Source organism: Ranitomeya imitator, chromosome 5 (assembly GCF_032444005.1).
Source record: "Ranitomeya imitator isolate aRanImi1 chromosome 5, aRanImi1.pri, whole genome shotgun sequence".
Taxonomy (NCBI): domain Eukaryota; kingdom Metazoa; phylum Chordata; class Amphibia; order Anura; family Dendrobatidae; genus Ranitomeya; species Ranitomeya imitator.
Window position 1 is genome coordinate 259567467 of NC_091286.1, and position 16709 is coordinate 259584175.

General features: G+C 41.3%; 1 protein-coding gene across 1 annotated transcript in view; it reads right to left on the bottom strand.

The window, feature by feature from the left end:
• The window catches only part of NKAIN2 (sodium/potassium transporting ATPase interacting 2), a 1573379-nt gene that overhangs the window by 178732 nt on the left and 1377938 nt on the right, over positions 1 to 16709 (bottom strand). The window contains exon 5 of the mRNA XM_069726099.1: positions 4641 to 4701. Within this exon, the coding sequence (XP_069582200.1) occupies positions 4641 to 4701 (61 nt within the window). The remainder of the gene's footprint in view (positions 1 to 4640; positions 4702 to 16709) is intronic.

Here is a 16709-nt window from a genome sequence, read left to right on the forward strand (position 1 = left end):
AATGGGGTCACTTGTGGGGGGTTTCCACTGTTTAGGCACATCAGGGGGTCGCCAAACGCGACATGGCGTCCGATCTCAATTCCAGCCAAAGTTAGCTTGAAAAAGTCAAACGGCGCTCCTTTCCTTCTGAGCCCTGCCATGCGCCCAAACAGTGGTCCCCCCCCACATATGGGGTATCAGCGTACTCAGGACAAATTGGACAACAACTTTTGGGGTCCAATTTCTCCTTTTACCCTTGAGAAAATAAAAAATTGGGGACTAAACGATCATGTTTGTGGAAAAAAATAGGAATTTTTTTTTTCACGCCAGGGCGTTATAAACTTTCGTGAAGCACTTGGGGGATAAAAGTGCTCATGACACATCTAGATAAGTTCCTTAGGGGGTCTAGTTTCCAAAATGGGGTCACTTGTGGGGGGTTTCCACTGTTTAGGCACATCAGGGGGTCGCCAAACGCGACATGGCGTCCGATCTCAATTCCAGCCAAAGTTAGCTTGAAAAAGTCAAACGGCGCTCCTTTCCTTCTGAGCCCTGCCATGCGCCCAAACAGTGGTCCCCCCCCACATATGGGGTATCAGCGTACTCAGGACAAATTGGACAACAACTTTTGGGGTCCAATTTCTCCTTTTACCCTTGAGAAAATAAAAAATTGGGGACTAAACGATCATGTTTGTGGAAAAAATAGGAATTTTTTTTTTCACGCCCGGGCGTTATAAACTTTCGTGAAGCACTTGGGGGATAAAAGTGCTCATGACACATCTAGATAAGTTCCTTAGGGGGTCTAGTTTCAAAAATGGGGTCATTTGTGGGGGGTTTCCACTGTTTAGGCACATCAGGGGGTCGCCAAACGCGACATGGCGTCCGATCTCAATTCCAGCCAAATTTAGCTTGAAAAAGTCAAACGGCGCTCCTTTCCTTCTGAGCCCTGCCATGCGCCCAAACAGTGGTCCCCCCCACATATGGGGTATCAGCGTACTCAGGACAAATTGGACAACAACTTTTGGGGTCCAATTTCTCCTTTTACCCTTGAGAAAATAAAAAATTGGGGACTAAACGATCATGTTTGTGGAAAAAATAGGAATTTTTTTTTTCACGCCCGGGCGTTATAAACTTTCGTGAAGCACTTGGGGGATAAAAGTGCTCATGACACATCTAGATAAGTTCCTTAGGGGGTCTAGTTTCCAAAATGGGGTCATTTGTGGGGGGTTTCCACTGTTTAGGCACATCAGGGGGTCGCCAAACGCGACATGGCGTCCGATCTCAATTCCAGCCAAATTTAGCTTGAAAAAGTCAAACGGCGCTCCTTTCCTTCTGAGCCCTGCCATGCGCCCAAACAGTGGTCCCCCCCCACATATGGGGTATCAGCGTACTCAGGACAAATTGGACAACAACTTTTGGGGTCCAATTTCTCCTTTTACCCTTGAGAAAATAAAAAATTGGGGACTAAACGATCATGTTTGTGGAAAAAATAGGATTTTTTTTTTTCACGCCCGGGCGTTATAAACTTTCGTGAAGCACTTGGGGGATAAAAGTGCTCATGACACATCTAGATAAGTTCCTTAGGGGGTCTAGTTTCCAAAATGGGGTCATTTGTGGGGGGTTTCCACTGTTTAGGCACATCAGGGGGTCGCCAAACGCGACATGGCGTCCGATCTCAATTCCAGCCAAATTTAGCTTGAAAAAGTCAAACGGCGCTCCTTTCCTTCTGAGCCCTGCCATGCGCCCACACAGTGGTCCCCCCCCACATATGGGGTATCAGCGTACTCAGGACAAATTGGACAACAACTTTTGGGGTCCAATTTCTCCTTTTACCCTTGAGAAAATAAAAAATTGGGGACTAAACGATCATGTTTGTGGAAAAAATAGGAATTTTTTTTTTCACGCCCGGGCGTTATAAACTTTCGTGAATAACTTGGGGGATAAAAGTGCTCATGACACATCTAGATAAGTTCCTTAGGGGGTCTAGTTTCCAAAATGGGGTCATTTGTGGGAGGTTTCCACTGCTTAGGCACATCAGGGGGTCGCCAAACGCGACATGGCGTCCGATCTCAATTCCAGCCAAATTTAGCTTGAAAAAGTCAAACGGCGCTCCTTTCCTTCTGAGCCCTGCCATGCGCCCAAACAGTGGTCCCCCCCACATATGGGGTATCAGCGTACTCAGGACAAATTGGACAACAACTTTTGGGGTCCAATTTCTCCTTTTACCCTTGAGAAAATAAAAAATTGGGGACTAAACGATCATGTTTGTGGAAAAAATAGGAATTTTTTTTTTCACGCCCGGGCGTTATAAACTTTCGTGAAGCACTTGGGGGATAAAAGTGCTCATGACACATCTAGATAAGTTCCTTAGGGGGTCTAGTTTCCAAAATAAGGTCACTTGTGGGGGGTTTCCACTGTTTAGGCACATCAGGGGGTCGCCAAACGCGACATGGCGTCCGATCTCAATTCCAGCCAAATTTAGCTTGAAAAAGTCAAACGGCGCTCCTTTCCTTCTGAGCCCTGCCATGCGCCCAAAAAGTGGTTCCCCCTCACATGTGGGGTATCAGCGTACTCAGGATAAATTGGACAACAACTTTTGAGGTCCATTTTCTCTTTTTACCCTTGGGAAATTAAAAAGATTATTGCTGAAAGATCATTTTTGTGACTAAAAAGTAAAATGTTAATTTTTTCCTTCCATGTTGCTTCTGCTGCTGTGAATCACCTGAAGGGTTAATAAACTTCTTGAATGTGGTTTTGAGCACCTTGAGGGGTGCAGTTTTTAGAATGGTGTCGCTTTTGGGTATTTTCTGCCATATAGACCCTTCAAAATGACTTCAAATGTGAGGTGGTCCCTAAAAAAAATGGTTTTGTAAATTTGGTTGTAAAAATGAGAAATTGCTGGTCAAATTTTAACCCTTATAACTTCCTTGAAAAAAAAAAGTTTGTTTCAAAAATTGTGCTGATGTAAAGTAGACATGTGGGAAATGTTATTTATTAACTATATTGTGTCACATAACTCTCTGGTTTAACAGAATAAAAATTCAAAGTTGGAAAATTGTGAAATTTTCAAAATTTTCGCCAAATTTCCGTTTTTTTCACAAATAAACGCAAGTTATATCGAAGAAATTTTAGCACTATCATGAAGTACAATATGTTACAAGAAAACAATCTCAGAATCGCTAAGATCCGTTGAAGCGTTTCGGAGTTATAACCTCATAAAGGGACAGTGGTCAGAATTGTAAAAATTGGCCTGGTCATTAACGTGCAAACCACCCTTGGGGGTAAAGGGGTTAATTGAGCACTGGTTCACTTTATCACTTTAATCAATTTAATGTCTACATATGTCATTGCGAGGTATTGGCTACCCATATTTTAATCTTTAATAATAAATTATTGCTGAAATTTGATCCTGCTTACCTCTACATACCTATCTAGCATTTCTTACTCTGTCCTTTTGGGAGAAAGTTGAATAATTGGGGTTAAAAAGATTGCATTCAGCGGGGGTTTGGACACGATGACCCTTGAGGTCCCTTCCAACTCTAACATTCTATGATTCTACATGGAACAGGCTGCCACGAGAGGTGGTGAGTTCTCCTTCAATGGAAGTCTTCAAGCAGAGGCTGGACAGACATCTGTCTCAGATGGTTTCGTGAATCCTGCTTTGAGCTGGTGGTTGGACACGTTGACCCTAGAGGTCCCTTCCAGCTCTAACATTCTATGATTCTATGTAAGAAATGTATGGTAAAGGAAAAAGTTGAAATGGCAAAGGATGGGGTAGTATAAAAGAAAAAATGTGGTTCAACATTTGGTAGAATCACCACAACCACTGACACCAGCGGTCTGGGCAGTAGTATTATCAAACAAAGGGCACAATTGGGCTACTTTGCGTTTGGCAAATGTATTCATAGAAAGGAATGTATGATACACTTCTTGTCTCGGTCGAAGCAGGATGATGTTCCCTCCATCAGCGATACCATGAGTTTAAATCAGTGTTCTGCACAGTACAGTCCGCCTAATTACAAATTACTAAGAGGAATAATTTTTGGACATATTTAATTTTAAAAAATGTGAAAAAAAGTCGACTGTTAGCTACTACAGCGTTACCATCGGTTTCTGTAATGAGGTCACATTGACATTACTGAAGCTATGATTGCTTGAAATGGATTGATAGGTGTTGGATACAGTCTTAGAAAACCTCAAAGTGTTATACACATCTTTTCAGGCAATCGGGGTACCTGTAATTCACAGATAATTTATAGACTGCTAATCAACCTTTTTGGAAAAACATTCCAAATCTTGTGAATTTAAATATAAAAAGTTTCAATCATCTCTAGTGCTTTAACAATTCAATTATTTGTGGTGCCCAACAACATAAAAATCATATGACTTTCAGAACACATATTATACAGCATTGGTCTTGTAATTGGTAATTATTTAGGGGATGTGAAATACAGATGTGTACAACTCACGTGTAAATCACCAAGGAATAAATAGCTCCATAGTAAGAAATAATAATAATATTGTTTTTCAAAGTGGCTATGCCATTTTTTTTAGTTTGATAAGTTTCTGTACTAAGAAATACCTACAGGCACATTTTAAGCTTCTACGATATTTCCATGAAGGTAATGGTCAGAAAAATGATATGTTATAGTATGAATACTCACAACTATCCTCTTCTTCAGAAATACATTTCAAGACATAACAGGCATAGATGAACCCAGCAAGCTGAAATAAAGCAAATATATGTATTAGGCTATACAGTTAATGTTACATTATTTACACTATGTTTGCTGGTTTTCATATGATGCTATAGAGTTTCAATGCGGATAAATGTTCCTATTTTAGTATACCGTACTTTTCTCACAGGGTATAAACCGGATTTTATATTCCATGGTGAAAAGAAAGCAGAACAGTTTGAAATCCAGATAATGTGTACAAATAAGTATAATAGTGCTATAATTTTCCAGCATAATTTCAATTCCTTAGCAAAACTATGTATATTATATAATTATTATATAGACAAAAAAGAACACAGCAGCACATGTGCATGAATCTAGGCCATGTGAAAACACAGACAAATATTCAATATAGATTATACTTCTCAAAATTATTGTTTAAAAAAATGTTTTTTTTCATAAAACTTACAGTAATAGATGGAAATGAAGGGTGTTAGCTCATAAATTGGCCAATTCATGTATGCCCATCAACCACGACAAGGTGAACTTCTCTCTGATGGGTCCTACTCTATTGTACAGTAAATGCCACTTAGGGACCTGTCCATAAATTGTAGGTTTAGCCCGAGAGTGACATGTTTTGTCCATAGTTGTAGGCTGGTGGCCCAGAAGTGGCATGTACAGTAGAGTAGGACCTATCAGAGGGAGGTCACCTTGCCATGGTTGATGGGCATACATGAATTGGCCAGTTTATGCGCTAAGAACCTTCATTTTCATCTATTACTGTAAGTTTTATGAAAAAAAAAATTGTGAAAAATATTTTTGAGAAGTATAATCTATATTGAATGTGTTTTCACAGGGCCTAAATTCATGTACATGTGCTGCTGTGTTCTTTTTTGTCTATATAATGCAGTTTTGCAAGCGTGCACGTGTTCACATTAGGAGTCCTGGTTGGTTTTTTTGTCTATTTATATAATTATTAGTTATATTTCATATTTTGACAATAGTTTGGCAGCAATTGTTCTCTGGCTGAATAGTCTCTGTCTAGTTATTGTAAAAAATACCACTCCCTTAGAGTTCATACAAGAGACCAAACATCTATTTAAGTGTTCTCTGTCTGGCACTTCCATGAGGTCCCTAAAAAATAAACTGATAGCCAAGGAACTTATAAAGCCTTGTGATGGGGTTGTCCTGAGCGGAAAACCCCACAGATCATACTTACACAAATCGTATATTTATATATCTGATTCTTAATGTAGTATCTTATATTGGATCCCTAATGTAGCATTTCCATTTCAATAGAACATAATATAGTAAATGTGCATAAGTTCCTTGCCTGTCAGGTTAGCCTCAGCTGTCAGACTTAATAATTATTGTACACTTGTATGTAGCGTTTTAAAAAGAAATTATCCCATACTTGATAATTTCCACATCTCTGGATCATTAAAATGTGTCATCAGATTTTTGCTTCCCCATCTGAGAGCAGCAAAATGTAGGAGCAGAGACCCGGATTCCAGTAATGTGTCAGTTACTTGGCTACTTGCTGTAGTATTGATAAAATCACTATTTTATCTGCTGTAGATCTAGCCGTTCCCTGACTGCTGAGTTCAATATAATCCCGCCAACACTTGTAATTTTTGTGTACCCTGCATAGGCAGAAAGCTGCTAATCACTGGTGGGGGCGGGGTTATGAAGAGCTTATGAATATGCTTGACTATCTTGCAGCAGATTTATTAGTCCTATAGGAATAATTTCCTGCTAATGAAACAGTGATTTTATCAAAACTACAACATGCAGCCCAGTAAGTGACAGATCGCAGGAATCAGGGTCTCTGTCCCTACATTATGCTGTTCTCAGATAAGGTGGCAAAAACCTAGTGAAAAACTTCCTTTAATGAACATAGGTATGCTTTATTCAGTACTACAACTTTTTCGTCTGCTAGTGGTAGTAGTATAAAAATGTCAACCCTACTAGTTAATAGAGAACAGGTAAAACAATTGTGTTTTCTCTGGAGTCTATAAATATGTATGACACCATCTTAGTTAACTATTAATTAGGAAGTACAAGCAAATACGGTGATCATTCTCTTCGATATTGTGTCTACAGAAAACGTCGAGTCACAGCTATTGTGCGGATTAGCAATGTCTGCGATACACAGGCATAAAGCAGACTTTCCCCAGGATAATGAGGCATGGAATAAAAATGCAATAAAACAAGCAGGAGATATTGCTTCGAGTCCTGGCTTCAATATGTACTCATGTCAGGTAGTATTCTGGACAGATTCATCAGATAAGGCAGCTTCTGCTTATGGCTTGGCATTTATCTTCAAGAGAGATTTTATTTCATTTTTAAGACATTTTCATATCACTCTGAAGTATGTCCTGGAAAAGGAGCGAAAATAAATGAATCTGTCTCATATTGCATTGTTGGCTGTCAAAAATATCCTGTTTGTTAAAATGAATCAGAACGGTAGCAAATAACGGCGTAAAATGCCGTCTACTTGTATAAAGCTCTCGCAGTAATTCTAGTGTCAGCCGTTACATCTGCTGTAGAGCACGCTGCGTGACCCCTAAGCAAATTACCCATTCTTTTATTATTATCCTCGCTGAACGTGAACCAAATCATCTCCGTTCTCAGACATATTGGTAGGTTTTCAAGGCTGATAAAGAAATTCAGACGCACATATTTGTGGCACCCATTGCCATTCTGTGTGGCCCCCGGCGGTATTATGGATAATATATTGCCTCACATTGTTTCTTATTGAGAGGCGGTTGTCTTATGGGGTGGGAGGACAGCAAAGAATCAGAAACAGAGGTTTGCTGCCAGTCAGTCAGGGCATTTCTTAAGAATTGTCCCTTGAAGGGATTTCTGAATTTCTTTGCTTCATCTATGGCAATGTGTTAAAGCGGTTGTCCAGAACTTTAACATCCATGGACTATCATTAGGGTAGGTCATCAATGTGTCATGAGTGGGTGTGTGACTGTAAGGGATGTGCCGGGATCATGCAAACATCCCTTATTCTCATGATGTTGTTTATATGTGCATTACTACTGTGTATTTGCATTCACTGGTTAATAGGGAAAGTGAGTTATCTCAGATGGGGAATTATAGTACATAGATAATAGTTATGGTTTACATAGGAGGGGCACGGTGGGATAAGACGGGAGGGACTTCCTGATATGTCTCAGTCAGGGTGAGGGCACCCATTAGCTCAGGAGGGCTGGCTAGCCCTGGGCAACACCGTGCCATGCAATGTTATCAAGGCACAGAACCTAGCAGATATTCGGGACCTGGATTATCACAGGAGGGAGATACAGCAGCAGAGCTGGCAGTGCAGTTTAAGTGGGTCAGCAGTGGCTAAAGAAGACGGCTAAGCAGTACGGGCAGGTCACTCAACATGTGGCAGATAATTGTGTGGGCTGATGCCCTCGGACCTGAGGCGAAGCAGCTGTTGAGGGAACCCTTACCTAAGACAAGGGATCTGGACAGAGAGGATGCTGAGGGATCGAAAGATACGGTCTGTCCCGGAAGCGAGCTTAGCAATAGAAAGAGAAGGAAAGGGACAGAAGAGGCGTTAACTGCTGCAAACCCTGATGATGATGACCCTGTAAAGAATATGCACATGCTGTGTACCAGTCCTATTAAAGAAGTTCTTGTAAAAGTTAGAATGGACTGTGAATTTATTTATTTTAAAGTGGATCCAAAGGACCCCCTGAAACGTGCTGAGGTTCCTGATGGGGTTGAAAAACACGCTGCAGGTATGCAGGATGATGGGCAGCATGTTTGTGTGATGGGAGGCCAGGGCACCCTGTTGTAGATGCTGGTGGCCTCAACTAACCCCTGGCTGTCCCTCACATGACACCGGCACCCCTGCTGATCAGCGGTTCCCACTGTTGGCGGAGGCCAAAACTGCCCATTTGTGGAGCTGCACAGCTCTGTTGATGAAATTGCGGTCGCGGCTAGGTACTGAACATCAGTCTTGAATAGGGGGTGGGTGTGCAGTACCCAGCTGAGACCACTATACAGTCAATGGGGCTGTGCTGTACAGCTCCACAACTGAGCAGTTATGGCTACTGCCAACAGCTGATCAGCAGTAGGTGCCACCCACTGATCAGACATTGATGACCTATCCTAACGATTGTCCATCAATGTTTAAGTCTCGAAAAGCCCCTTTAAGAAATGGATAGAATGTCCAACCTAGTTGTAGTTACATTATACCACACAGGACAACATAGGATGTTTAAGTGCAAAACTGTTCAATTTCTACTATTAAGCAAAGTAATATTTATCCCAGCATTCTCATGAGGAACCCCCTGTTTCAGCTTTAAGAGGAGCTATTGTTGTAATTTATAATTAATAAATCAATAATACACATGAAAATAAGCAACTCTGTCATATCACTTATGTTGTGAAAACTGTTGAAGGAAAGAGCACAAATAGTGTCTTATCTGAGAAGGTTACAATGTTAATCCATAGGATTGCACTCACCAGATGTAGCTGAGATGAAGCATTGAAAGGATTCGCTGCAGCAGATACACGAGTCCAGGAAGGACCAGCCGTTGGACACAGATTGGGATAATTGTGGTAAATTTCTGCACTGCTGAATCACTAGAATTCCAGAATTATTAGTACATGTGGCTTTATCATTCTACGCTTTTAAGAGTTCCTGTGGTGTTTCCTGACGAAGGTGTCATGAAGTGACTGTCCTAGCGTGACATGACCCGACAAGAGGTCGGTCACCAAACAGCAGAACACACAAGGGTACACCATGGGCACTTTAACAATGGTGGGCCCTGTCGGTAGGGAACGGGGAATGGACACCTTCTGCACTCACCTGAGGATGTGCCCTGCTCTTACTAGCGTTCTTTCAAGCAATCGCCGAGCAGGAGGAAACCCACGCAAACACTCTTTACAGATGTTGTCCTTGGTGGGGTTTGAACCTAGGACTCCAGCGCTGCAAGGCTACAGTGCTATCCACTGCGCCACCATACTGCCCTACACTTAGCTTTCTATGCTGCAATGCACCAAACAGCAGAGTAAGGCACCAGATACCAGTATTCAGCTGAAGAACCACAGCACTCAGCTAGCCAGATTGGTCTCCAAAAGGACCTGTATAACCAACAGTCAGCTAATACATCACCACCACATCAGCAGACTAAGCAGCAATGTAATTACACCAGTGGCCACCAGGGAAATGCTGCATTAACCCCCAATAGCCTGAAAAGAAAAAAATTTAATCTGAGAGGCCAGATCTGCCACAGATGCAAACATGGATCGTGACAGAAGGAGTCTTGAACTCTGAAGCGCGTAGAATAATAAAGCCACATGTACTAATAATTCTGGAATTCTAGTGATTCAGCAGCGCAGAAATTTATCCCAATTATCCCAATTTGAATATATCTTATATTAGAATCTGTTTATTTCTCATCATGGATTGGTGATTCACTCACAATTCATAGGTAAATTCTGTCTTTAGTGAATACCGATTTTCTCATTACTGAGATGCGAGATGACAATTGGCACTTTTGCAATTCTATGGAGATGGGAGGACAAGGGAGGAGCTAGAGGCAGACACAGTCATGTTGCTGCAAGTTCTTTTGAATCAACAGTTAGAGTTCTCTATAAAAGTTTATAAGCACCAACTGTCTTATCCCCACTCTCTAAAGGGAAAGTCTGTATTCCCTGAAGACTAATTTTACTCATTGAGAATTTTAAGAATAAATGATTAGACATGGCACAGAAAGAAGCTGATTTCTTTAATTGTTTAGTAGAAACATTTACCATAAATACACCCCTCAAATTTTGCTTGCAATAAAGTTGATTACTGCTGTTATCCTAATTGTAATGCAGAATTGGAACTTTGCCATAGAGTACTTGTACGTAAGTGTGTAAGATCCTAGAGCTAGAGGACATGCAAGGGCGGACTTTCCATCGGTGCTGTCAAGGCTCCCAAGTGTAACTACTGCCTGGAGGCTAGCCACTGCAGTAAAGGAGCACAGAGCAGAACGGCGGAGAACTCACCGGGTAGCAAGCAGGACCTGAGCCATGTGACAGAGGGGGAGTGGCCAGTGGCAGAGTCAGGCGCTGGGGTACAAAGGAGGCAAACTGCGCCAGAGAGTAGTCAAACGTGTTGAGGTCAACAACCAGGAGACAAGCGAGGTACTGGAGAGTGAGACAGAAGGATAGTCAGATTGAAGCGCAAGGTCAGAAAGCTGAGTAAGCGAATGAATAGAAACACAAAGCAGAGAAGCTGAGAGGATCAAACAGACCAGATCAAACAAACAACACAGTATGCACACGTACACCAGGGGGGTTAGGCGCACATACCAAACAAAAGGATAACTGACAGAAAATCCTAGTCCAGCATGGGTATAAATATCCCTCCCAGATCCAAAAGGAGGCCACAACAATTAACCCTGAGAGGGCAGGGCATTAACCCTGTAAAAACCATGACAGTACCCCCTTCTTAACAGGGGGTCACTGGACTCCCAGGCTCTCCTGGATATCTGGCATGGAAGGCCCGCACCAGACGACTGGCGTGCACTGAACTGGCCTGGACCCATGACCGATCCTCAAGAGAATATCCTTTCCAATGCATCAGATACTGGAGCTTCCAGCGTACCCACTGAGAGTCAATGATGCGGCCCACCTCGTACTCCAGCTCTCCCTCTATCAATACTGGTGGAGTATAGGATGAGGAATCTACCCTAACCATCCTCACTGGCTTTAACAGGGACCTGTGGAAGACATCAAATATTTTGAAGGCTGTGGACAACTGTAGTCTGTAGGCCACCGGATTGATTACCTCCACAATTTTGTCTGGACCAATAAACATGGGTCCCAGCTTCATAGAGGGTATCTTAAGCTTGATATTATAGGTGGATAACCAAGGGAAAAGCGAGGTACTGGAGGGTGAGACAGAAGTATAGTCAGGTGGAAGCAAGAGGTAAAAAAGGCGAGTAAGCAAATGAATAGAAACACAAATCAGAGAAGCCGAGAGGATCAAACAGACCAGATAAAGCACAGAGAGTAAACAAACAGCACAGTATGCACAAGCACACCAGGGAGGTCAGGCACACAGACCATAACTGACAGAGAATCCTAGTCCAGCTTGGGTATAAATATCCCTCCCAGATCCAAAAGAAGGCCACAACAGTTAACCCTGAGAGGGCAGGGCATGAACCCTGCCCAAACCATGACAGGTGCAGCCTGTGCAGCAGCATAGCAGCCCAAGAGTTAAGGGGGCTCAATCCTACTTCCAAAGTAGCAAAAACCTTCCGTCAAAGGCACATTATTGGACTGCAAAGGGACCATTTAATGTCCTTGCAGAGGGGCCCCCTTTTTTCTGTGTGTGCCCCTAAGTATTTGCCTTTCATTTATTCATTGCCCTTCTCTACATTTTCCAATTTAGAAGTCAGAAATGATATAGTATGTGAACATCTTAAGTGTGAGACTACATGATACAACAATACACTCAGCCAAAACATCACCCACCCAAGTGGTCTTACCCTAAATGGGGTCAGTAGTTAGAGTCATGCCTTGACCTCTGTACATGCTGATAACAGAACTTCTCATCGTGCTTATTCCTTTTTGTTTTGTTTTTTTGTTTTCAGAGAGAATAACAAGTTATCAGGTTATGAAATTTCATTTCAGGGGTGTACAATCTTCTTTGATTATGATTTTCAAGCTTTAATCCCTTCATGATCTATGGTGTATATATGTCATAGGTAGTTTCCCCGCAATCTTTGTGTGCTCCAATGCTGAGTCCGCATGTTTTCAGGCACATGACAGCTGATCTGATCAGCTATCATATGCCCCTAATAGCCACGGGTGGAATCGCGATCCACCCACGTCTGTTAACACGTTAAATGCCTCTGTCAATCTCCGATAGCAGTATTTAACATCGCAGCACTGGAACCAATGGCGTTTTTCAAAAGTACAGCTAGGCCACAAAAAACAAGCCCTCACATGGCCATGGCTCTGTAAAGAAAGAGAGCAAAAAACAGAATTGCTTAAACGGAAAACCCCAAGGTCGTAAAGTGGTAAAAGGGGTCGTTTGATTTCAATAAAAAGGGTCTGCATTATTTATAAAAAATTCAAATAATGCTTTGTTTGGCAGATCATCCCCATCCATTTTATGGACAAGAAAATGTTGGCAATAGATAATAAACAGTATATAACAGTACAGAACCCTGAGTATTGCAGCTACAGGCTGTCGGGTATGTATGTGTACAATGAGAAGGATGGATGAGCGCTGTTTTTCAGTCATTGGTTGTCAGAATGAGTTGACAATAGGGAGAGTTAGTAGCTAAAATATACGAACATGGATGTTTTAGACCAGTTGTGAGAAACATGGTCATGGTCCTTATTAGAAAACTATGGTAGTCAGTAAGTTACAACCTCCTAAATAATAAATGTAAAGTATGAAATCTTTATAGTACGAAATCTATATACATAGTAACATAGTAACATAGTTAGTAAGGCCGAAAAAAGACATTTGTCCATCCAGTTCAGCCTATATTCCATCATAATAAATCCCCAGATCTACGTCCTTCTACAGAACCTAATTGTATGATACAATATTGTTCTGCTCCAGGAAGACATCCAGGCCTCTCTTGAACCCCTCGACTGAGTTCGCCATCACCACCTCCTCAGGCAAGCAATTCCAGATTCTCACTGCCCTAACAGTAAAGAATCCTCTTCTATGTTGGTGGAAAAACCTTCTCTCCTCCAGACGCAAAGAATGCCCCCTTGTGCCCGTCACCTTCCTTGGTATAAACAGATCCTCAGCGAGATATTTGTATTGTCCCCTTATATACTTATACATGGTTATTAGATCGCCCCTCAGTCGTCTTTTTTCTAGACTAAATAATCCTAATTTCGCTAATCTATCTGGGTATTGTAGTTCTCCCATCCCCTTTATTAATTTTGTTGCCCTCCTTTGTACTCTCTCTAGTTCCATTATATCCTTCCTGAGCACCGGTGCCCAAAACTGGACACAGTACTCCATGTGCGGTCTAACTAGGGATTTGTACAGAGGCAGTATAATGCTCTCATCATGTGTATCCAGACCTCTTTTAATGCACCCCATGATCCTGTTTGCCTTGGCAGCTGCTGCCTGGCACTGGCTGCTCCAGGTAAGTTTATCATTAACTAGGATCCCCAAGTCCTTCTCCCTGTCAGATTTACCCAGTGGTTTCCCATTCAGTGTGTAATGGTGACATTGATTCCTTCTTCCCATGTGTATAACCTTACATTTATCATTGTTAAACCTCATCTGCCACCTTTCAGCCCAAGTTTCCAACTTATCCAGATCCATCTGTAGCAGAATACTATCTTCTCATGTATTAACTGCTTTACATAGTTTTGTATCATCTGCAAATATCGATATTTTACTGTGTAAACCTTCTACCAGATCATTAATGAATATGTTGAAGAGAACAGGTCCCAATACTGACCCCTGCGGTACCCCACTGGTCACAGCGACCCAGTTAGAGACTATACCATTTATAACCACCCTCTGCTTTCTATCACTAAGCCAGTTACTAACCCATTTACACACATTTTCCCCCAGACCAAGCATTCTCATTTTGTGTACCAACCTCTTGTGCGGCACGGTATCAAACGCTTTGGAAAAATCGAGATATACCACGTCCAATGACTCACCGTGGTCCAGCCTATAGCTTACCTCTTCATAAAAACTGATTAGATTGGTTTGTCAGGAGCGATTTCTCATAAACCCATGCTGATATGGAGTTAAACAGTTATTCTCATTGAGATAATCCAGAATAACATCCCTCAGCAACCCTTCAAATATTTTACCAACAATAGAGGTTAGACTTACTGGCCTATAATTTCCAGGTTCACTTTTAGAGCCCTTTTTGAATATTGGCACCACATTTGCTATGCGCCAGTCCTGCGGAACAGACCCTGTCGCTATAGAGTCCCTAAAAATAAGAAATAATGGTTTATCTATTACATTACTTAGTTCTCTTAGTACTCGTGGGTGTATGCCATCCGAACCCGGAGATTTATCTATTTTAATCTTATTTAGCCGGTTTCGCACCTCTTCTTGGGTTAGATTGGTGACCCTTAATATAGGGTATTCATTGTTTCTTGGGATTTCACCTAGCATTTCATTTTCCACCGTGAATACCGTGGAGAAGAAGGTGTTTAATATGTTAGCTTTTTCCTCGTCATCTACAACCATTCTTTCCTCATTATTTTTTAAGGGGCCTACATTTTCAGTTTTTATTCTTTTACTATTGATATAGTTGAAGAACAGTTTGGGATTAGTTTTACTCTCCTTAGCAATGTGCTTCTCTGTTTCCTTTTTGGCAGCTTTAATTAGTTTTTTAGATAAAGTATTTTTCTCCCTATAGTTTTTTAGAGCTTCAATGGTGCCATCCTGCTTTAGTAGTGCAAATGCTTTCTTTTTACTGTTAATTGCCTGTCATACTTCTTTGTTTAGCCACATTGGGTTTTTCCTATTTCTAGTCCTTTTATTCCCACAAGGTATAAACCGCTTACACTGCCTATTTAGGATGTTCTTAAACATTTCCCATTTATTATCTGTATTCTTATTTCTGAGGATATTGTCCCAGTCTACCAGATTAAGGGCATCTCTAAGCTGGTCAAACTTTGCCTTCCTAAAGTTCAGTGTTTTTGTGACTCCCTGACAAGTCCCCCTAGTGAAAGACAGGTGAAACTGTACAATATTGTGGTCGCTATTTCCTAGATGCCCGACCACCTGCAGATTTGTTATTCTGTCAGGTCTATTAGATAGTATTAGGTCTAAAAGTGCTGCTCCTCTGGTTATATAGTACGCTATATAGTATGTTATCTATATAGTACTTATAGTTAGTGCACATTCATGCACATGTCCTTTTACATGATAGTCACAGACAATCACTGTTGTATACAACGGTTTAAATCAGATTGTTTTTCTTCCACATCTTTAATATTTAGACAGGCCCCAGTGTATTTGATATGTAATTTACCATGTTTTGACACTTTACCATTACATTTCCAACTCAACAATGTTTTTCTGAAATATACACATGTAACGTAACACCATAATGCACACAATAAAGTAGGTGAGCGCTGTAAACATCACCTCTATATATTTATGTATGTATTCCAAATTGGGGATGGGGCAGGTGTTCTGTGAAGAGTAATTATCAGACAATACGAGGGATAGAATAGGGCCCTGCCCTCATTTAAATTGAATAATGTGCAGCGTTTCTGTAACTGCTGTTTGTCACAAGGCTAAATATCACTCGCAATTTGCTTTGTCTTTTGCCTGAAAACATTAACATTATATTGAGACCTTATGTAAAGGACAAGGCTGCAAATTAGAAGATCACATTTATTCAGTTTATGCATCACCTAACAGAGTCATTTTACCAAGCATAGCAAGTAGTAAGTGCTTTCAAACAAGCAGAGAAAGCCAAACATTAAAGGGGTTGTCCGGTCTTGGGGGACTAGTCTGCAGTCATTCTATGTGACAGAAGAATTGTGAATCCTCACAGCACACACAGTGTGCACTGTCAGGATTCTCTGGAGCTGGCACCGGGAGATAGTCGGAGGATGACCGCAAGTATGCGATATGCATACATGCCATCACGTGCCAACTGTGGCCAATACTAAGCAAATCGCATACTTGCATGATCGCCAAGTTCTAATGCCAGCACTGGAGAATTCTCACAGCACACACTGTGCATACTGTGAGTATTCACAAGTCTACAGCTACATAGAGTGACTGCAGACTTGTACCTCAATGCCAGACAAACTATTTAAGGCCGAAAATTTACTCTACACATACATTTGCACATATGAAAACAGTGGTGAACAGGATTGAAAAGAAAAAACAGCAAAAAATGGTAAAAATAAATTAAGTGCACAGAAATGTATGAAATTATGACAGAATGTACACCTATTGCATGTTTGATGCATTTGGGGCTACAAATAAAAAGTCAACTCTACTGGAATGATAAATATAAAATATTCCAGAAATTATGGGAAGAATTTGATCTGCAATATAAAAATTGCAGCTGCAAT